The 24,213-nt window shown below is 37.6% G+C and overlaps 1 protein-coding gene across 4 annotated transcripts in view; it reads left to right on the top strand.

The window, feature by feature from the left end:
- Positions 1-9,501: 9,501 nt before the first annotated feature.
- Positions 9,502-24,213, top strand: part of NAA35 (N-alpha-acetyltransferase 35, NatC auxiliary subunit) — an 86,593-nt gene continuing 71,881 nt past the window's right edge. The window contains exons 1-5 of one of the 4 annotated variants that reach the window (XM_049710900.1): positions 9,502-9,730; positions 10,407-10,535; positions 15,869-15,902; positions 21,495-21,609; positions 22,686-22,760. In XM_049710900.1, coding sequence (XP_049566857.1) covers positions 10,412-10,535; positions 15,869-15,902; positions 21,495-21,609; positions 22,686-22,760 — 348 coding nt within the window. In that variant the 5' untranslated portion in view covers positions 9,502-9,730; positions 10,407-10,411. Of the gene's footprint in view, positions 9,731-10,404; positions 10,536-15,000; positions 15,219-15,868; positions 15,903-21,494; positions 21,610-22,685; positions 22,761-24,213 lie in introns of those variants that run through there. The other 3 variants (XM_033411426.2, XM_033411429.2, XM_033411427.2) reach the window with 3 other exon arrangements.

Below are 24,213 nucleotides of genomic sequence, written 5' to 3'. Positions count from 1 at the left end.
AGACCCAGTGACCTCTGATCAACAAGTCTGAAGTTAAAAGATCATTTGGAGCTATAAGGAGCATGTCTCACAAACTCCAGGGTAGACCAGTTATTCCTAAGGATGGGATATGTGAACCTGAGGTATTACCCAATTGCCAGTGCCAAGAAATAATAAACATGTGAGCTTTATAGACTATCAAAATGATGGCCATGAGAATAATGCAGTTACATGGACACATATTCACAAGTGCAAAAATGTAGGACCTAGTATGTTAAACAACACCTCTCTCTCCCCACAGCCATTCACCCAAAAGGGAAAACAACGACAAATTCTGGCAGAAGAAAAAAAAATAGAAACAAAGAGATAAAAATGCTAACAATAATTGTGTTTGGCATGAATTAGTGTTTCCTGCTTTTCTTTCTTCTCAGTTACCTCTAATTTGCTAAATTTGCTTTATAATAAAACACCAGAATAATTTAGCTTCATAAATTATAACTTCTGTGAGAGCAGGGATCTTATTTGTCTTACATACAGAGATATCACCACTGCATATAAGAGAACATGGTGCAAAAAAAGACACTTAATGAATATTTGTGTTACATAAAGTAATCAAAAAGTTACAGAACTGAAAAAATAAGAGTTTGTAATGCAGTGATAGTAAAAGAGGTAATTTTTCTTCTTTGCACTTTTCTCATATGGAGTAAAGAGAGACCAGCACCATGTGAAGATGCAAAGAATCATATAGGTCTGTGTTGTGGAGAAAGAGTCTACAACATGAATGCAATCTGCTGTTAGCAGAACGAAAAGGATGTGCAGAAGTGAAAATTGTGTACAAAAATCCTAAGAAATAGACATGTCCTATCTTGCTCAGTCTACTTTAATTTCCAGGAAGGATGAGCAAATAAGGAAAGAAGAGGAGTGCTTGCAGACATTTTTAAATTGTATCTGTTTGGTTGTAATATATGTGTGTAGAACGGTGTATCTCATACCTTAGATTCTTGAAGAACCTTGAAGTTATAATGCTCCTTTGAATCTTTTAGTACAACTCCAGGTATTCTACCACTTGTGTGTTGACATTATAATGATAACCCTAAATTTCATATATTGCCATTATCTAGTTCTTAAATATCCCTAAGGACATTCCTAGTTCTTGAAGATCTCTAGGGAGAAAAAGAATAGAACAGTACTGCAAAATTGCCAATCTTAGTTTGTAACAGACCTTTTTTTTCCTACACCCTTACCAGTATATTTTATCTGGATTATTTTCAAACAATTTTGGTAATAATTTTGTAAGAAAGATTGCTAGAGTAGATTTCATTTTGCATTCTTTTTGGCTACTTTGCCTTCCAGTTTTGAATGAATCATATTATTAGTATTAACTTCTTGTTTTATATTCCTACTTAATATTACCAATGAATATAAATCTCTTTTGTTTGTGCTAAAGTATACTTTAAAGATTATCTGGCACACAATGATGGAAATATTGCTATTCTATAAATAACAACATTCTTCTCATGATTTTCTACATTTGGGTCACCCAAACATGTGTTTTTACCTTTGACAGAATTCTCCAAGGACTTCAGATGTCTAGGGACAGTGCAGGTTAAAGTACTATTTCATACTTCTTTTCTAAAAGGTAAACATGACCATTTATAGCTCTTAAAAAGTAATGTCTAGGGACTTCCCTGGTGGCGCAGTGCTTAAGAATCCACCTGCCACTGCAGGGGATACGGGTTCAAGCCCTGGTCCAGGAAGATCCCACATGCTGCAGAGCAACTAAGCCCAGGCGCCACAACTACTGAGCCTGTGTTCTAGAGCCCACGAGCCACAACTACTAAGCCCGAGCGCCGCAACTGCTGAAGCCCACGCGCCTAGAGTCCGTGCTCGGCAACAAAAGAAGCCACTGCAATGAGAAGCCCGTGCGCTGCAATGAAGAGTAGCCCCCGCTCGCCACAACTAGAGAAAGCCCGCGCGGAGCAACGAAGACCCAACGCAGCCAAAAATAAATACATAAATAAATAATTTTTAAAAATAAATATATAAAAAAAGAAAAGTCATGTCTAAAGGATAGGGAGAAATTTATATGTCTCACGTAAGCATCTACATTTTTGGTTCAATTTAGTTTAGAATAAAGGTGGTTTTACATTTTATCTCAGGGCTGATAATCATAAGAGGCTTAATATAAATCTTCAAGCTTCTGAATGGCTGCATTTTAGGCAACTAGAAAGTACTTCTGCAAAGTGCTGAAACTGAAGCATGAGTGCCTTTATAGTTTTATAAACTCAAGTCACTGAAATGTTTTTTTTAAATTAATTTATTTTATTTTATTTATTTTGGCTGCGTTGGGTCTTCTTTGCTGTGCACGGGCTTTCTCTAGTTGAGGCGAGCAGTGGCTACTCTTCGTCGTTGTGCACCGGCTTCTCCTTGTAGTGGCTTCTCTTGTTGTGGAGCACAGGCTGTAGGCGCACGGGTTCTAGGCGCGTGGGCTTCAGTAGTTGTGGCACACAGGCTCAGTAGTTGTGGCTCACGGGCTTAGTTGCTCGGTGACATGTGGGATCTTCCCAGACCAGGGCTCGAAACCATGTCCCCTGCCTTTTCAGGCAGATTCTTAACCACTGCGCCACCAGGGAAGCCCTGAAATGGATTTTTGAACAGATGAACGTATAAAATAAAGGTCCTTTTCCTCAAAGATGTTTAAAAATGGAATAAGCAGACATGAATCTGGGTGTGACAAAAGTGAAGTCCTGGAACTTTATTTTCAGTACTAGATAAATAGCTTTCTAGACCATGTAGTCAAGTAGCACTAAATAACTGAGATATCAGAGGAATGAGAAAAAGGATTACATTATGTAATTTTACAGTTCTCTAAACTTTGATTCTCACAACTCTGTAAGCAATGTAAAGTCATTGCTTTACGAATGAGGACACTGGAATTTAGCATGTTCAAGAAACTTGCTCCAGATCCCTTCCTCAGACTTCCTGTTAAATATGGAGGACTGGACACAGGTATCAACCTCCACAAAATGAAGATGAAAAGGCGCGCACTCACAAGGACAAAAGAAATGGATGAAGAAAAAACAATGCCTTTGATGATATGAAGCAGATGGATGAGGGCACTTACATAGTGGACCCAAGAGAGTTGGATCATGAGCCAGTGATGGGGAAACCCAAGAAACCACCCATTTTGTACCACAGAAACACCTAGAATTTCCAGGAACAGATGGAACCAGCTACCTCCCAAGGTGGAGGTTAGGATGAGGCTAAAACAAGGGGAATATGTTTCAGAAGTACCAGGACCTGACATCTCCTCCCTAATGGGGAGGCTGTGACAGCCCCTCCTCAATCCCTATGGAAGACTGGAAAAGGTAAAGGAATCTCTGGCAAAGGGGGTGCTTATGAAAAAGGGAGATTAAGTGAAAATATTATAATGGATATTGATTCTCCCTCCCTCATCTCCCCGTCTTTTTCCTCCACTCCAAATGGCTACTCAGCTAGTAGATTTTTGGAGCAAAACTGCTAAGTTGCACAGCTCTGGGGGAGCCTTACATACACACAATTTATGTGAAAGACACCCCTGGTGTGCAGTGCCCAGGCTTGCACAGCCACACCTGAAGGCCCTGGATCAGAAGCACCTTTGAGAAATGAGACCAGCCTAAGACACGAGACCCAAAGTTGATGCTGTCAAAGGTTCACCAACTGAATGGCCCAGCCAGGTCTTCTCATAGTGAAGACAACATTTGACAAGCCCTTCCTGGAAGCACAAACCCTTAGAGCTACTCTTTGAAACACCATGCTTCAATATGAACTTCTAGCCAACAATCACCAGACTGAAGAAATTTCTCATATGAAAGACAGAGACTGAAAAAATTAGAAAAAAATAAGGTATGGAGGGAGAAGAGAAAATTATTATTTATGTTATCAGAAGATAATGCATATGTGGAAGATAGTATTATAAGAAACATTTAGGGAACCAAAAGGACCTCTTGGAAAAGCATCTGACATTTTCTCATTATTAAATACAAAGAATGAAAATTAAAGGAACCAACTACTCATCTTATTTTTAAAATTTATTTTATTGAAGTACAGTTGCTATTGAAGTTCAATGCTGTGTTAGTTTCTGCTGTACAGCAAGGTGATTCAGTTATACATATATATATAATTTTTCATATTACTTTCCATTATGGTTTATCACAGGATATTGAACATAGTTCCCTGTGCTACATAGTAGGACCTTGTTTTTTATCCATTCCATATATAATAGTTTTCATCTGCTAATCCCACAATTCCAATCCATCCCTCCCCACCCCCCTCCCCCTTGGTAACCACAAGTCTGTTCTCTATGTCTGAGTCTGTTTCTGTTTTGTGGATAAGTTCTTTTGTGTCATATTTTAGATTCCATATATAAGTGATATCATATGATATTTGTCTTCGACTTACTTAGTATGATAATCTCTAGGTCCATCTATGTTGCTGCAAATGGCATTATTTCATTCTTTTTTTATGGCTGAGTAATAGTCCATTGTGTGTATATACCACATCTCCTTTATCCATTCATCTGTCGATGGACATTTAGGTTGCTTCCATGTCTTGGCTATTGTAAATAGTGCTGCTATGAAACTTATCTTATGAAACTAGAAAAGGACTACCAACAGAGCCTGAGATGGCATTAATGAGGAAAAATAAGAAATTAATTAGTTAGAAAACGTACAAAAAGGACAAAACTTTAAAAGCTGTTTTTTTGGGGAAAAACCTACAAACAGAAAAATTATATGAGTTAAACTTCTTACTAACCTGAAAAGGAAAAAAAAATGTTCAAGATCAGAAAATCACAAAGGAGAAATAACACAGATATGAGTAAGATTTAAAAGAATCCTATGAGGGGAAAAAATACTTGTGTGTCTGAATGTTCCACAATACTTTTTATTAATGTGAAAGATATAACTCATTTGGAAGTTAAATAGAATACAAAGCAGTATGTACAATGAGAATCCACTTTTAATAAACAAAACAAAATAAAAGCATATATATGCCTGAAAAATGAATGAACAGTATAAACAAAGGTCATCTTTCAGTCTGGGATTATGGGCGATTTTTATATGCTAGCTTACATGCATGAGTAATTTTTTATATTGGTTTTATAACAAGAAAAATACCCAATGGTTATGGTAGTAAAATTTTAAAAAACATTAAAGAATTTAGGTCACTGAACAGTAACTGTTTAGTGTAACATTTAAGGGAAGACAATTTTAAATTTCCCAATTTACTTTGCAGTTTCCACACCAACATGTTTTATTTTGTAGCAACATACTTGTTGCAATGTTTCATGTTACTCATATTGCTAGGACTATGGTAATAAAGAAGAATAAAGACCATTTTGTCCTTCAGTGAGATGAAGCCGTTAGGGACAGATATTTGGCTACTAATTTCTTTCTTCAAGAAAACTTTTATTATGAAAAAACTAAACATACACAAAAGTAGAGAGAATAGTATAATGAACTGTTATGTCCATCAATATCTTCCATAATTATCAACAAATCTTATTCTCTCTATCCATTTACCTCCAAACCCACTGGATGATTTTGAAGCAAATACAAGGCATCAAATATTTTCACTTATAAATATTTCAGTATGCATCTCTTAAAAATATTAAGACTGATGTTTTTAAAAGATTACTACAATACCACTATACTACCTAAATTTTTAAAAATGTAATATCAAATATCCAGTCAGTCATCAGATTTGCTCAATAGAGTCAAATTGTTTACAATATTTCAATTAGCATCTAAAGTTTATCTAATTCATACTTTTTCACTATTTCTTCTCTCATTTTCTCTTCTAATTTATTAATTTCATATTCTATCTGCAACTGGTTGATATGTCTTCTATGCTCATTTCCCATTTTGATAGAAGTTTCAATATTTATGCATTAGACAACTATTGATGGCCTTGTAAGTAACCTACCTATGTAGTTAATCTTTTTTTTTGTAAAAAATTGACTTGATAGGTCCCAGGAAACTGCTTGAAAATCATCCATAAAAAGGAATTTTGAAAAGATTTTCTTATAAAGAAAGCAGTGTTATAAGTTTTGTATGTGTGCTGTTATTAAAGGGATAATTCAGCGTAACATCTCTTTCAGATTCAGTGAACCACTCTCCTGGTTTTTCTCCTGCTTCAGCCTTTGTTCTCAGAGTCCTGGATCCTCTTCCTCTACTTGATCTCTAAATGTTGAGGTTCCTCAGACTCAATTTTGAGCCTACTTCCCTCTTGATAGCATCTTCTTATGTGATCTCAATAATTCCCATGTTCTAAATGACATCTTTATTAATAACTTTGACTAAAAAATATTTTCAAATAGCAAATAAAAAAATAAAAAGTAAACAACCAAAAACAAAGTAAAAAGACAAATGACACATTGGTTTAAAAAATTTCAACTTAAATAGAAAGTGAATATATAGAGCATCTTAAAAGAAAAAGAAAATAATCAATCCCATAGACAAATGGGCTAGAGATGAGGACAGACAGATCACAGAGAAAGGTGCAAATTGTCCTTAAAAAGATAAAAAGATTTTCTACCTCACTCATGATAAGAGAATACAAATTAAAACTATACTGAGATAGCATTTTTATCACTTAGCAGTTTGGAAAAATTCCAAAAGTTTGGCCACATACTGTATTGATGAGGTTATGGAAAAGGGAGCACTCTCATACGTTGCTAATTGCGGGGAGGGGACACTTAATGGGGGGAATTTGGCAATAGCAAAATTACATGTGCACGTATTCTTAGACCCCAAATGCTGCTTACGGGAATTTATCCCAAAGATACACTGGCAATATTATGAAAAGGCATACGTACACTGCTATTCATGGTAGCACTATTTATAATGGAAAAACCCTGCAAACAACCTAAATGTCCATCAACAGAGAACTGGTTGAATAAATTATGCTGTATTCACTCAGTGAAGTGGGGTGACTATCTTTTTAGATTGTCAATCCAGGACACAGCCACATAGGAAAAAAGATGTATAATAAATATACACATATGTCTTAAACATAAATTTATAAAAAATAGATATTTGAAATTGTATATTCTGTATTTAATTTTCTGTTACTTAAATGCCGTTTTAAAAACAAAACAATAGGACTAATTAACAGTGGTGATCAGTAGTAATTGGTAGTAGGAACAACTATTTAATGTGTGAGAAAAATATAACTAGAAACATCATACAGAGGATACTTATACATTATCCCTTAACACAGAAGTTTACTTTAACTTTTTTATAACTCTTTATTGGATTACTGTATCTTTCCCTTCTCAGGGAAAATGGTTTCTAAAGCAGAGAGATAATTAGAAGTTGTGAAAATAAATTTGAATTTCAAATAAATTACGGTTTTAGTAAAGAAATTAAGAAAATCCTGTTTCACTTGGCTACTCTGTTCTGGTGATTTTTCTTTTCTTTCTAACTTTTATTTTTCAGTTATTTTGGATGCAGTCTTATTTCAAAAATTTGGTGTTTTGCTTTGTTTTTTTGTGTGCTGTATTGGTTTTTGTCACAATCTACACATAATACTGAATAACTCAGATGCAGTCAGTTCGTCCTTTTCTAGATTTCTTATGGCCTCTGAAAAGATCATCAAATGCTTTTGGAGAAACAATATAAATTTCTGTTTTACTGTCATTCTTTTCTATATTCTTATCTTCAGTGTATTTAGTGAGTACCTACTATAGGCCAACCACTGCTTTTTATGGTAGGGATACAACTTTGATCAAAATAGTCAAAGCTCCTGCCCTTAGGAAACATTATTCTATATGAGACATGAAGATGTATATTTTTCTGTTTTTAAAATCAACTTTACTGAGGTTTGATTTGCACACAGTAAAATGCACACGTTGCGTGTACTTCAATGAACTTTTACAAATGAATTCGGCCATATAACCACCACCATAATCAAGATACAGAACGTCTCCCTCCCCTCAAATCACCTAGCCCTATTCCAATTAATCCTTCCTTGACACCCACCTCGTCTCCTGGCAGTCACTGTTCTGTTTTGTCATGAGAGATTAGTCTTTTTTAGAATTTCATATAAATGGAATCATAATCTTTTGCTCATACTCTGATTTCCTTTGCTCAGAATAATGTTTTATGAGATTCATATTTTTGCATGTCAAGAAGTCATCCCTGTTTGCCGAAAATTACTATTCATTATATGAATAATTACGTATCATTGTATGGATATGCCACCAGATGATGAAGATTATGGTTGTTTCCAGTTTTTGATCATTAAAAATAAAGCTATAAAGAGGCAAAATCCAGAGCCGATCAGTGGAAAGTTAACTATGTGGAAACATCTGCTAAAACACGAGCTAATGTTGACAAGGTATTTTTTGATTTAATGAGGGAAATTCGAGCCAGAAAGATGGAAGACAGCAAAGAATGGAAAAGAGAAAAGTTTAGCCAAGAGAATCAGAGAAAGACCTGCATTTTATAATCAAAGCCCAAACTCCTTTCTTATCTTGACCATACTAATAAATATAATTTATAAGCTTTGCCATTGAAGGCTCAATTGACTGAAATTACTTTAACATTTTGGAGATCATGTATGTCTAAAAGCATGAATTGGAACTGCACTGAAAGTCAAATTCACTTAAAAAAAAAATTAATGTGGCTTCACCAAGAGAAAAAAAAAAGCTTTTGTGTGTGCACATTTTCATTCCTAAGTAAATACCTAGGAGTGTGATTGCTGGATCATGTAAATGCATGATTAATTTTATAGTAAAAGACAAACTGTTTACCAAAGTGGTTGGACCATTTTGGATTCCCATCAGGAACATATGAGATGTCCAGCTGCTCCATGTTGTCAACATTTGATACCGCCTTTTAAATTCAGGCTATCTTAATGGCTATGTAGTGATAAGCATGCGTTTCGTTTCCTACCCATACTAGTCTACTTATGTAACCCCACTTTAAAACTGATCATTAATTTCAGGAAAAATCTAAACCATGTAAAGGATCTAAAAGAAAATAACTGGCTTGATTCTGCTTATATTTTGTTTCAATTTTTCCTCATGAAATCCCCAGGCTCTCTAGGAAACATAAAACCTGTGTCAGGCAGCACCAGCTCGATGGAGCTCTCGTAACTGGGCTCTTCATGCAAGGCCCCAACAACTAACCCCTGCGCGTACTTCCATCGCTTCCTCGCGCCTCCCCGGCACCTTTCTAAGAATTTCCCAGAGAACCGCGCGACGCGAAGCGGGACGGGCTCTGGGCCCTCAGGCTCCGCCCCTTACCGGCACTCACCCACTACCCAGGACAAGGCCGCAGGCTGGAGAAGGAAGGTAGCTTCCGGTCTCGCGATTGGCTCTAATCCCGCGAGAAGAGAAGATAGCCGCCCCGGCCTAAGGCTGTCGGTAGCGAGGAAGGGGGTGTGGCCGGGGAGCGCGAAGTCCCAAGGCGTGAGGGAGAGGAGGCGGGGTCGCGCGCACCGGGCGTACGCATGCGCGCACGCGGCCGGTCGGGCTGGGCTGAGAGGGGAGGGGTTGGCTGCGGCGGCCCAGGCGGCGTCGTTATTTCCGCGAGCTGGGCGGTGCGTGGCAGCGCGGGTGGCCACGGGAGAAGTAGATAGGGACCGCTGTTCGGAGCCATTGAGACTTCTTCCCTCCCGTGTCAGAGAGCCGCAGCACCCCGCGCGCGTGGCGGACCCTGGGGACGCCAGGTCACCCTGCGGCCCCTGCCCTCCCGCCGCGCTTCAGGTAGGAGCTGCGGGCTTCCCCGTGCCCACTGCCCGCCGGGGCCCTGGCCTTACTCGGTGTTATCGGGGCGACGACCTGGCACCGGGCGTGCCAGTTCTCCCGCGCGACGACAGCCTGTCCTTGCCTCCGTGCCCGTGGGGCTGGGGCCGGGCCGGGCAGACCCGGGTGGGGCGGTCCCCTCCTCAGGTGCGCCCCCGCCCTGGGCCCGGCGACTGGGGCCCGGCGGTGCGCTCCCTCACGCTATGCCGCCCGGACAGGCTGTGTAGGGGTCCGGCCGGGACGGGAGAGGTTTTCCCGGCGAGCTCCGGGCAGGTGAAGGACCACCTTGACTTGTGTAGTTGCTGGGGTCTTGGGCTTCGAGAGGGGACCCTGAAGAGTGCCTTGGTTATTTGTGGCCAGTGTTGAAAGTAGGAAGCTCTGGAGTTGGTTCTCTTTGGGCCAGCTGTGGGATGGTTTGTGATTTTTTCTTCCTAAATAGGCAGAGTAGCAGCAGTGTTAATTGACGTGGGATTTAATTGCAGTAAGGTAGGTTTTTACAGTGCGGTCCTCAAACTCAGAAGAGCTCTGCTTAAAGAGTTTAGTAAGACTTTCATCCAATACTTAAACGCACATGGTTTGCAAATACTCTTGCCCTGAAAGCTACATTCTCTCTTTTACACCAATATTAATTTTATAGGAGTAATGGTTATGAAAGCTTCTGTAGACGATGATGATTCAGGATGGGAGCTCAGTATACCAGAAAAGATGGAAAAAAGCAATACAAACTGGGTGGACATAACTCAAGATTTTGAAGAAGCTTGTCGAGGTGAGTTTGAATTTTTGAATTAGAAGTTCAAAATTTGGGAAAGGGTGCAATAAAAATGTGGATTGTGATTTCTAAACTATCTCAATAAATGGAAAAAATCAACATGTGTGGTTTATCGAGTTTGTTAACCACACTTATTCATTCTCCTCTGATTTTAACTTTCATTTAAAGCCAGTTTATGTAGGTTATAGCATTAAATACAGATGTTCAGGCAGTTTCTTGGGTTAAAATTTTCTAACTTCTAAATAACAGGTTAGAGAGCACATAGCAGTAATTTCAAACTGTGGAAATACGAATTCTGTCGCCCTAAAGACGGGAGTATTATTGTATATTTGAGGTTTGAAAATAATCGGATCATGTCATTCCCTGCTTAAGATCCTCCAGTGGCTTCCTGTTACATGTAGAATAAAATTCAAACTTCTTCCCTTTGGCCTATGTGATCTAGTGTCTGCCTCAGACTTTTTTTGTACCACTGCTTCACTAGACTCATTATGTTCGGTCATGAGATCCTTATCTCATTAAACACACTAAGGTCGTGTCCCCAGGTCTTTACATAGCTGGCTCCTTCCTGACCACTTAAATGTTACTGTTCCAGGGACTTCTCTGGTGGTCAAGCGGTTAAGACTCCGTGCTCCCAATGCAGGGGGCCCAGGTTCCATCCCTAGTGAGGGAACTAGATCCCGCATGCCGCAACTAAGACCCGATACAGCCAAATAAATAAATAAATATTAAAAAAAAAATGTTACCGTCCCAGTGAGGTCTCAACAGCCAATCTAAACAGATTTATCCCCTCATTCTCTTCTATCCAGCTCCACCTCAGTTGAATCACCCTGCTTTATTTTCTTCATAGTACTTATCTACTGTGAGAAACCATCATTTTCAATTATCTTTTATTGTTAGCCTCACCCACTGAAATATAAGCTCTGTGAGTGCAGAAATCCTGTCGATAACGCAAAACGGGAGAGGCCACGGCCGTGGGAGGCCCACATACCGCAAAAAAAAAAAAAAAAAAAATGTTTGTTATTCATAGGCCACCCAATTTATGGTATTTTAGTTATAGCTGCCTGAGTGGACTAAGATTCTCAATTTAATTTTTCTTTTCTGCTGTAATGTGTTTTGGTTTTTTTTTTTGCGGTATGCGGGCCTCTTACTGTTGTGGCCTCTCCCGTTGCGGAGCACAGGCTCCGGACGCGCAGGCTCAGTGGCCATGGCTCACGGGCCCAGCCGCTCCGCGGAATGTGGGATCCTCCCAGACCGGGGCACAAACCCGTGTCCCCTGCATCGGCAGGTGGACTCTCAACCACTGCGCCACCAGGGAAGCCCCTGCTGTAATGTTTTTAATTTCTAAGATTTTTTCCCTCTGAATGTTTCTTTTTTTAATAAAAGTAGAGTGTTTTTGTTTCAGGGTTGCACTATTTTTTCTAAGATTAATAATAGTTGTTTTGAAATTTTGTTTCCCAACTTAGTGTCTTTCCTCCAACTTGCCTTTTTTAGTTTGTTTTCTTTGGTTTCTATCTTTCGTGTTAGGGGATTACTTCAGATATCTAAGAATCCTTTGTTGCCTGTTGAAGGTGGGGGGAGGCTGGCTAAAAGCCAGCTGGAAGCTCCGAATTTTTGAGCAGGACTCCTCTGCTATGAACGCCAGTATCAGGTGATCTGACTTGGCTTTTGTGTTGGAGAACCTCTGGTGTCAGTTATTTAGCTCCTTCCTCTTGGAAAGATTATATTCTGTAGAGAAAAATTTATCTAATCTGCTGCTTGAGGTTGAAGATTTGACTGTTTGCCTGTGATTTAACAGTTAAGTGGGGGAAGAGGTCTGGAATTTTTACATATTCACTTAATGCCCCCTCTTTCCAGTACTGAATCCTATCCTTCAAATAACCTTCTGTCCCTGGAGATTTTTTGTTTTGCCCTTTTCAAAGAAAGCCTTCAGTATTATCCAGGGTGAGGGAGGGGTAGTTATCTTGTTCTGTAAATTAGGGCAGGGCTCTGGGCTGTCTGATGGCTCAGTTCTCTATATTTTAGCCCATCTTTATATCCTCACTTTCAGAGGTAAGTGGTAAATCGGGTTGGTTTTGGCTTTCTCCACTGCTGGTTTTATTTTTCTTGGGTTTGCTAGGAAACGACTTGTCTTTCTGTTTCCAAGTTTCCCTAATTTTGTTGTATTATTTCTGCACCAATTTTTCCTCTTCCTTTAGGTTCATAGCTTTCTTTAAAAAAAAAAATTTTTTTTTTCCTTTAATTGTTTAAATGAGATTTCAGGAGGGAGTTAAAGTTTGTTGCATGTGTTCAGTTGGCCACCTTTACCCAGGGGTAAACTTTAATTCATCTGTTTATCACTGTACAACGGTACTGGATTCTAGCTATATCATAGATTCAGTAGGGTCTTCATAGCGACCCTAGCAGTGAACTTAACCATGATTTACAATGTTATGTGTAGAAATATATTCAAAGATCTGTAACACCAGTTCTCAAATTATCTTCTCATTTATAAGAGGGTAAAATGTATTTGCGTTGTCAAATAGTTACATGTTTTTCTCATCCCGTTAGATTACTTTTCTTCAGGGGAATGATCGTATGCTTCAAGTGCTTAGCGCTGCTGCAAACCCAAACTCCAGCTACAAGTTATAGTTCATTGTTCATTTCCAAGGCAAAAGGGAGGATGTCCTAAGGAACTTTAACAGAACCATCTAGTACAGGCCTTCATTTTACAGATGATAAAATCAGGGCCCAGAGTGATCGACTTGCTTCTAGGTCTGTGGAGTGTTCAGTGAAGCTATTTGGTACCCAAATCTACCCTAAGTATGTGGTAAATTATTACAGCAGTTCTCAACTTTTTGGTATCAGAACCCCGTTATACTCTTAAAAATACCCTCTTATGCTTTTAAAAAGTATTGTTTATGTGTATTATATGTATATTGATATTTACGGTATTGGAATTTAAAACAAATTTTAAAAATACTTGTTCATTTGAAAATGGTAATAAACCCATTGCATGTCAACATAACATTTTTAAAATGAAAAATGTATTTTCCAAAACAAAGAACAACTTTGAAGAGTGGCATTGTTTTATACTTTTGAAAATCTCTTTGATATCGGCATAATAGAGGACACCTGAATTCCCTATCTGCTTCTGTGTTCAGTCTGTTGCCACATGTCGTTTTGGTAGAAGTATAGGAAGTATATCAGGCCTCACCAAATATGTAGTTAAAAGATGGTGGAACCTTTTCAGGTAATTGTGGATATTCTTTGCTACTATACCAAAACTTGGCAGGTGGTAATTTCTTAAAGATTAAGATTGCAGTGTGGAATCTGAAAGCATATCAGTGGACCTTTCATGCTGTGTTACATAAAGTATATTGGTCTGTCTAGAACATTGAAGGGATCTTTTATCCATGCCTAATTTTGTAACATGCATTGCTATTTGCAAAATATTGGTTTAGTGAGTTAAGCACATTTTCCAAGTGTTGACACACTTCATTATTCAGTATTAAAAAGCACATTTGTTAATATCACCACAGTATCCTCAGGAAAGCCTTTTTAAGTATTGGGACACTGTCAAGTTCACAGTGGCAGATATATGCTTTCCAAAATTCCGATTTTTCCTTGAAAGCTCAAATTTTATCACTGGCAATAAACCTTGTCAGTTATTTTCCTAAAGCGACAAACTCATTTATTTTCAAGCAAATGCCATATTGTCAAGTCTGAATAACTATAATTTGTCACTGTTCTTTCAAGTAAAAGTGGTGTTTCATGATAGTTGTGCAAGAGCTTTTCCTTGAGACAGTCTCTTACTTTGGTAAGCAGAGGAAGTGTTTATGTATACTTCCCATTTGTCAAATAGAATATTAAAAAGGTGTATTCAAAGATTGAAATTTAATTAGGTATATCAGGACCAGCCCTAGGATGAAGTGAGTGAGGCAATTAGGGTACAGAATTTAAGAAGGCACTACTTGAAAGTGCCTTCTTAAATTTTGCAACCTCCATGCCTTACTTGCACTCTGGTCCTGGCCCTGAGATTAATAATTTTTACTGTTCCATCAAGGACTTCTTAAGTGAAGGTGCATGGAAGTGAAGAATACACTGTTTAGCTTGGGGCCACTGTCTTGATTTGTGCTGAAGATAGAGTTTTGCCCTTTTCCTCTTTACACCATTGCTTTTGCATCATCATTGTAAATGTCAACACAATGAAAAAAAGTTTAGTATTATTTACAAAATGTATTAGTATTATTTTAGTAATTTAGTATTATAACAAAATGACTTTAACATCACAGGCTCCTGGGTTCTCAAACCATCTTTGAGAACCACTGTATGTTCTATTATGCTTCATTACAGTATTTTGATAAATGCTTCTCATTGATTTATCTGTTTTGGTACATGGAACTTTAAAAAATGAATGTCATTTAACTTATTAGCTAGGGAGATTAGTAATATTCTGAGAACTGCTTCTTTATGTCTTCCACAGGAGTTGACCATCAACATTTAAGCTACTTTACTTGCACATTGAAATCATCTGGAGTACTTTAAAACCACTCTATGGGTCCCACTCCTAGAATTTGATTGGTTTGGGGTGCTGATTGGACATTGGGGTTTTCAAAAGCTCCCCAGTTGATACTGATATGCAGCCAAGGTTGAGAACTGCTGCTTTATGGAGGATTAACACTCTTTTGATCAGCTGTTTATGCAAGTGTTTTCTACATTATTTAAATAAAATGTAATAAAAAAAATAGTTTCAACACTGTTCCTGGGACAAAAGGAGATTAGATTATGATGCCAAGTAGTTTAAAAACAACTTGAGAGGGCTTCCCTGGTGTCGCAGTGGTTGAGAGTCCGCCTGCTGATGCAGGGGACACGGGTTCATACCCCGGTCCGGGAAGATCCCACATGCCGCGCAGAGGCTGGGCCTGTGAGCCATGGCCGCTGATCGCAACGGGAGAGGCCACAACAGTGAGAGGCCCGCATACCACACACAAAAAAAAACAACTTGAGAAATAGCATACAGTTCTGTGAAAAAGTTTACTTAGGGAGAAATGTATTAGTGGTTTTTTAAAAATGGGCCTGATAATTCTGGTTGTATTATTGTTGCCTGTGATGGGTCACTTGTTAATCCTCAGAAGTTCAATTTATAGTTAGTGTTTAAATATTCACTGTGTAGAAGACATTATATTAGTAATTGAGTAAAAATAATATGACCATTTCTTAGAAAATGAAGTTTAAAGGACTGCAAGCACATTTTTCAGGTGCTAATATTTTGTTTCATTTTTTTTTTTAGAATTAACAGTTAAATATAAATATGGTATTATTCAAAAGATTTTTCTCTTTGTTTCTTTTAGAATTAAAGTTGGGAGAACTGCTTCATGATAAGCTGTAAGTATTTGTGTCCTTTGAAATAGTGTAGTGTAATATTTCCATCTATTTTGTCTCCTGTGCAATAGTATTCCTTGAAGTCTGAGTAATTTTACATTTCAAAGCTGTAAGAATAACACTAATTATATATTTTTAACCTTGGTCAGCTGTTTTGGGGCAGCTGACCTCAGTCGTGATAGGAAGTGGTTGTACCTAGTGAAACTGTGACTTATGGTCATTTCTTGAGGGTAGGTATACAGGATGTGGAATTTCTTGAGAAAAGGTATTGGTTGCATGTTGTATGTGATATGCTGGTTGATGACCAGAGGTAGGTGATTAAATGCCTAGATGAAAGTAGATTGAGAATCCCTAGAAAGGTAAATGAAAGGAAATTCTTGATTATATTTATATTCCCATAGATAGCCTCAGTTCCTATACTGCTGTGGCCAGACTCAATTTTCAAGGTTGGGAGTATGAAATTTTAAATTAGTAAGTAGACAAGATTGGACGTTTGTTAGGGGAAGTAGAAAGTTGAAATTTAGTTCTTCTCAGACTTTAGTGACATCAGAATCATCAGAAGGGTTTTAAAACACAGATTTCTGGAACCCACCCCCAGAGTTCCTTATTTAGTAGGTCTAGTGTGGGGTCACAGAAGTTGAATTTCTCAAGTTCTCAGGTGAGATTGATGCTGCTGATCTAGGGACCACACTTTGAGAACCACTGTAGGTCATCATTTTGATGTCACAGGCAATGATAGGAAGGATATAATGAAATCAAACCATAAGCTAATGCAGGAAAGAATGTGGCTCCTGACTATGGAATAACATTTGAGAGAGGGCCGCTAGAGGGACATAGCCCTCTTCATTTCCCCAAGGTTTTAGACACTGAGCCCAGGGATCATGATTGCCAGCAGCCTACACTGGCCATCTATTAAATTTGTATCCTTTTAATCCATATCTTCTTTAACTGTCATTTTTTTTCCCCCTAGCATGTACGGTGTTCTAGCCTTCTATGTCATTTCCTTATCTTTATTGTTTGTTTCCTTCCACTAGAACGTAAGCCCCATGAGACAGGCAGATTTGTTTTGCTCACTCATGTATCTCAAGTGCCTAGAACAGTGCCTAGCACATAAGCAGGCACTCAGTATTTGTTGAATGTGTGGAATAGCTAACTTACTGCTACTCTGGTTTCTATAGCAATTTTACTAGTGAAGCAAATACCTTATTTTTTAAAAAATTTTTTTATTGGAGTATAACTGCTTTACATTGTTGTGTTAGTTTCTGCTGTACAATGAAGTACAATGAATCAGCTATATGTATACTTATATCCCCTCCCTCTTGAGCCTCCCTCCCACCCCCCACCCCACCTTTCTAGGTCATCACAGAGTACCGAGCTGAGCTTCCTGTGCTTTATAGCATGTTCCTGCTAGCTATTTTATGCATGGTAGTGTATATATGTCAATCCTAATCTCCCAATTTGTCCCACCCTTCTCTTCCCTGCCACCTGTGTCCACGTGTCCGTTCTGTACATCTGTGTCTCTGTTCCTGCCTTGCAAATAGGTTCACCTGTACCATTTTTCTAGATTCCACATATATGCATTAATATACGGTATTTGTTTGTCTCTTTCTGCCTTACTTCACTCTGTATGACAGACTCTAGGTCCATCCACATCTCTACAAATGACCCAATTTCGTTCCTTTTTATGACTGAGTAATATTCCATTGTATATATGTACCACATCTTCTTTATCCATTCATCTGTTGTTGGACATTTAGGTTGTTTCCACGTCCTGGCTATTGTAAATAGTGCTGCAGTGAACATTGGGGTACATGTGTCCTTTTGAATGGTTTTCTCAGGGTATATGCCGAGTAGTGGGATTGCTGGGTCATATGGTAGACTTTATTGATCTAGGGTTTTAATTGTGCCATTAACAACTTTTCTTTAGTTGTTTTCATATAAGTAATAAACGGATACTTTGTTTTTAACAAATTTAAACATTAGAGATGAAGCAGAACTTCTCATGACACCATCTCTCCAATACAATCTCTGTTCTTTGCTTGGAGATAGTCATTGTTATAAGTCATCAGATTGTTACATGTCCTGGACCTATAAAGATATATATTCTTATATACGTGAATGAAATCTGTAAAACTAGTTAACTGTAAGTGGGGATATATAGTACAGTATTCAGCTTTGCCATTCTTTATGTAAGGGACTTGAGCATCTGTGGAGGCTCCTGGAGCTAACCCCCTGTGGATAGCGAGGGTCGACTGTGTGTATTCTGCAAATTCCCCACCCCCCACTTTCAGTATATCTTGGAGATCTTTCCATGTTAACTCCACCTTGTTCATTTTAACTGCTGCTTTTTATTTTATAAAATGACTGTACCATAATTTGTTCTATGGTATCCCTATTGATGGACATTCAGATGGCAACATATTTTGGTAACGTGGGAAAATTCAAAATATTTAATTTATACAAGACTGTTTATACATATACATGTGCAAATGAATTTTAGAAGCCTAGAAATCAAATGACTGGATTTTAATGTATTCAGCCAAATTTTTTCCCTCACAAAAGTCTTTATCAGTTTACACTAACACCAACAGCATATGAGGGTACAAATTAAAAAAAAAGGGCTTCCCTGGTGGCGCAGTGGTTGAGAGTCCGCCTGCCGATGCAGGGGACACGGGTTCGTGCCCCGGTCCGGGAAGATACACATGCCGCGGAGCGGCTGTGCCCGTGAGCCATGGCCGCTGAACCTGCGCGTCCGGAGCCTGTTGCTCCGCAACGGGAGAGGCCACAACAGTGAGAGGCCCGCGTACCGCAAAAAACAAGAAAAACAAAAACAAAACAAAAAAAAGTTTCCTTACTCCCCCCCACCCCTGCCAAAAACCAGCATCATTTTGTTTTGCATTACTTGATTACATTAGAATTTGAATAGCTTTTTACTTTTTTATTAATAGTTTATATTTTCTCTTCTGTTAATTATCCATTCATGTCCTTTGCCTACTTTTCTTTGGATTATTTGCCTTTTCCTATTTGTATGAGTTAGTTATATATTATGGATATTAACTTTTTCAAAATTACCTATATTAAAAATATTTCCCCTAGATAATTGTCAGTGTTTTAACTGACTGGTTTATTGCTACATATAAATTTTTAATATTTTACACAGTTGGAGTTACCAACTTTTTTCTTTGTGGCTTTGTAAATTATTAAAAGAGTTTTTGTTCGTTTGCTTATTTTAGGTTTAGAACTTAGATCTGCCTGGGGTTTGTTTTATTAAATTGCATAAATCAAAGATTTCACTTTTTCAGGATGGTTAGCCATTTGTCTTAATAGTATTTATTGACTAATACACTGTTTTTCCACTAATTTGAAATTCCACCTTTATCTTATGTACTTCCTACAAAAACATGGCTTTGGATTGTTTTTTCTTCATCTGTGTATGCTAGAATGCTTTTAATTATTACAGGTTTATAGTATCTTTGATATTTGGTGAATCCCTGTTCTTTTATTGAAAAGGTTCTTTTCCATTTCTGCATATTTTCTCTTTCGACTTGACAAGCTCATTGAAAAATACCATTTGGGTTTTGATTCACAACATTGCATCAAATTTATAGATGAGAGTTTTCTTCAGTATGCTCATATTGTCAGAGTATCTTAAATTGAAGCATTAAGAGGTTTGATGGATTTCAGGGCGTGTCTCCTTAAAGCTCTTCTTTTTTTTTTTAATTGAATTATAGTTGATTTACAATGTCATGTTAATTTCTGCTGTACAGCAAAATGATTGTTATACGTATGTATATATATATTTTTTATGTATCCTTTTCCATTATGGTTCATCATAGGACATCGAATATAGTTCTCTGTGCTATACAGTAGGACCTTGTTGTTTATCTATTCTCTATATAATAGTTTACATCTGCTAACCCCAACCTCCCACTGCATCCTTCCCCCAACCCCCTCCCCCTTGACAACCACAAGTGTGTTCTCTATGTCCATGAGTCTGTTTCTGTTTCGTAGATAGGTTCATTTGTGTCATATTTTAGATTCCACATATAAGTGATATCATATGGTTTTTGTCTTTTTCTGTCTGACTTCACTTAGTATGGTAATGTCTAGGTCCATCCATCTTGCTGCAAATGGCATTATTTCATTCTTTTTTTATGGATGAGTAGTATTCCATTTCATTTATGTACCACACCTTCTTTACCCATTCATCTGTCAGTGGACTTTTAGGCTGTTTCCATGTCTTGGCTGTTGTGTAATAGTGCTGCTGTGAACATAGGGGTACGTGTATCTTTTTGAATTAAAGTTTTGTCTGTATATGCCCAGGAGTGGGATTGCTGGATCATGTGGTAATTCTATTTTTAGTTTTCTCAGGAACCTCCATACTCTTTTCCATAGTGGCTGTACCAACTTACATTCCCACCAACAGTGCAGGAGGGTTCTGTTCTCTCCACATTGTCTCTGGCATTTGTTATTTGTAGAGTTTTTAATGATGGGCATTCTGAGCAGTGTGAGGTGGTACCTCATTGTGGTTTTGATTTGCATTTCTTTAATAATTAGAGATGTTGAGCATCTTTTCATGTGCCTGCTGGCCCTTTGTATTTCTTCTTTGGAGAAACATCTGTGTAGGTCTTCTGCCCATTTTTCAATTGGGTTGTTTTTTGTTGTTGTTGAGTTGTATGAGCTGTTTATGTATTTTGGAAATTAAGCCCTTGTTGGTTGCATCATTTACAAATATTTTCTCCCATTCTGTAAGTTGTCTTTTCATTTTGTTTATGGTTTATTTTGCTGTGCAAAAGCTTCTAAGTTTGATTAGGTCCGATTTGTTTATTTTTCTTGATGTCTTACTGCTGCTGCTTTTCTGAGAGAAATGATTTAATGTAACAAGGTAGGTGCCTTTATTTTCCTGGTAATCTAATGGCTTAGACTAAGCAAAATAGGAAGTCAGTAGCTTGATGGACAATCGCTTTCTTTTAGGCTTTTCTTTTCTCATATCTCAAAGATATACTAACTAATCAGTCCACACTACATCACAACTATCTGCTTCTGTGGCTAATAAGCCACAAACACCAGACCATCAAAATTTCTGGATTTTATTTTTTTCTTATGTAATTGCCAAAACTTTGGGCATTATAGATGGTAACATGGCAGGTTTTTAGACTTTCAAGATGTAAAGAAAATGAAAAAAATCTAAAAGTTACATTTGATAATGATTATTCCAAACATAACTTTCTAAGTGTTAAATAGTTAGAGAAAATTATTTAAAGAAGGCAAAATGAAATCCATTGTAGATCAGTTGATCTCTTTTTTTTCAAAAACTTCTAACTTTTTGAAGGAAGAACTAAAACAACTTTGGTTTTAATTCTTTTCTTGCCTCATAGTACATGTAAAATAATTTGAGTGACAAGTACATGGAAGAATTTTTATGTTAAAGGAAGATTATCTAATTGAAGTAGAAGTGATAGCAAGTTGGAAAGACCAAATACATAAAATAGGGTAGTTATTTAAAGTACTGTAATAATTTTTGTACCATTGTAGGAATCTAGGTAAGCTTATTAGTTCATAAACAATTTGTAGAGTCAATTTTTTTATTTGCAGATTTGGTCTTTTTGAAGCTATGTCTGCCATTGAAATGATGGATCCCAAGATGGATGCTGGCATGATTGGAAACCAAGTTAATCGAAAAGTTCTCAATTTTGAACAATCTATCAAGGTAGTCACCATTGTGCCGTTTGTGTTTTCTTTTATTGTTTGTTATTCATATGTTAAAACATTTTGATTAATAATGGAAATTAAACTTAGTATGTTAAAGTGTAATTTTCTTAAATGTCTCTCAGGTATGTAAACAAGCGTTGGTTATCTTTCTCTTTCCATTGAAATTTTTATTGTTTAATGTCTCCATTAAAAGCTTGCTCTAAATTTGTGTCTGTGCGCACTTTTTAAGTTAATTTTTGAAAGCATTTGAGTATGTATTCACATACCTGGGTAATTGGCTTAGGGATTAAATTTTATGTATTAATATATTAAGTAAAATGCTTGTGGTAGTGAACTAGCTGTTTAACTCAATGAGAATTGATTTAGAAGTTCATTCATAGTTGCCTCAGAGTTTAATTTTTGCATATTTTGTGAAGAAAGATTTGCTAAGTAAGTGGATAGTGTTAAAAAAAATTATGAGTAGTATAGTTAATTAGTTTAAGGGAAATGTTTAAAACATTTTTTTTCTTTGTAAGTAGTTTTATTTTCTTTGTGAGTAGTTTCAGTTTATTAAAATGCTTCATACTTATTAATGTTTAAAACTAATTTGAACTGTGCTTTTAAAATGCTTGTTGGTTTGACTCTATTTATTTATTTATTTATTTCTGGTGGTACGTGGGCCTCTCACTGTTGGGGCCTCTCCCGTCGAGGAGCACAGGCTCCAGACGCGCAGGCCCAGCGGCCATGGCTCACAGGCCCAGCTGCTCCGCGGCATGTGGGATCTTCCCGGACCGGGGCACGAACCCGTGTCCCCTGCATCAGCAGGCAGACTCTCAACCACTGAGCCACCAGGGAAGCCCTGACTCTCTTTTTTTATAAAGGCCTTTATTCTGTTTCAAATTCGAGAGGCTTTGATTTTTCATATTGAAGACCCATTAAGATACATTATTTTTAAGAATACAGAGTTAATTTGGCACCTTAGTTTTATCAGATGATAAGATAGTTTCCTTAGAATTGATATTTTAAAATATTTACTGTACATAGTAGCCATACATATTTTAAAAATTTATATGTCATATTTCTCCTTCTTTTTAGGATGGCACCATTAAAATTAAAGACCTCACCTTGCCTGAATTGATAGGGATAATGGATACATGTTTTTGCTGTTTGGTAAGAGTTAAGATAACATGTTGGTTAATTTAAAAACTGTGACTTACTTGAATTTCAGTTTGAAAGTATATACAACAACATTGAATATGAAATATATGTAATGCTTGGCCTAGTAAGATGTACATAAGATTAGTAGGCCAAGTTATGCTGTAGGAAACAGCATTTTATCTTTTCATCTGGGTGGTTTTAGGTTCTCATTTTCTGGAAGGATATTTTCTTTCCAAGGAAGATAATAATATATAGGCATTATCCGAAGTACCCTTTTTATTCTCAAGCTACCCAGGGAAACAAATCTGAAATTGGGAGGTTCCATTAATAAGCATGAAATTAAACCAAAGAGAATTTTGGATTGGCTTTGGATACGTTTTTTTCCTAATCTAAGGTATATTGAAGTAAACTGACCATTTTCTACTATGAAGAAAATTTTTTAGTGATTTATATATATATATGCTGAATAGGTTGTCTTCCCTGGATCATGTGGTTTAATTGTGGGAAAATTCTCATTTGTACAGCCCTTTTTTCTGCCCCCTTCTTTCTGACTGTCCCTTTCTTTTTTAAACTTGATATTAAATCATTGTCCTTAGAAATAATATAAAATTTCTTTATTTGTGCATCTAGTAAAATACTCATTGATTGCCCGTGTGTATGAAATACTTTTGTTATGTATTTTTTGTGTGTATTTTTCACTTAGGTCTTTTTTTTAAAAAATAAGTTTATTTATTTATTTTTGGCTGCATTGGGTCTTCTTTACTGCGTGCGGGCTTTCTCTAGTTATGGCGAGCGGGGGCTGTTCTTCATTGCAGTGCATGGTCTTCTCATCGTGGTGGCTTCTCTTGTTGCAGAACACGGGCTCTAGGCGTGTGGGCGTCAGTAGTTGTGGCATGTGTGCTCAGTAGTTGTGGCTCGCAGGCTCTAGAAGGCAGGCTCAGTAGTTGTGGCTCACGGGCTCTAGAGGGCAGGCTCAGTAGTTGTGACGCATGGGCTTAGTTGCTCCGCAGCATGTGGGATCTTCCTGGACCAGGGCTTGAACCCGTGTCCCCTGCATTGGCAGGCGGATTCTTAACCACTGTGCCACCAGGGAAGTCCCTCACTTAGGTCTTACATCAGCTCTGCGAGCTATCTGGTACCACTCTTTATCTATTTGCCTAGGGTTACTTTGCTAGTAGGGGGCATAACCAGAATCCTGATCCTGATTCTTCTTCCTCCAAAGCTGTCTGTTTCTCTCAGAGATGTTTTTATTACTCTTTAGCCATTTACTGTCCTAGTGGAATAGGATAAAAGGAGGCAAGGAGGAGAATTTTTGTCAAAGTTGAGGAACAATTCTATGAGACTCGGGGCTGTATCTAAGTTTGAACTTTAATAGGCAGATGGTTTGCAGTCTGGAAAGTCTTCTGCACACTAGTAACGCAAAATACACATCTTAATTGGAGCAGTTTTCATGTGCTTTTCTCAT

The sequence above is a fragment of the Orcinus orca genome, chromosome 6, assembly GCF_937001465.1.
Source record: "Orcinus orca chromosome 6, mOrcOrc1.1, whole genome shotgun sequence".
Taxonomy (NCBI): Eukaryota; Metazoa; Chordata; class Mammalia; order Artiodactyla; family Delphinidae; genus Orcinus; species Orcinus orca.
Note: the sequence above shows the minus strand (reverse complement) of the source record. Positions and strands in the feature narration are given on the sequence as shown.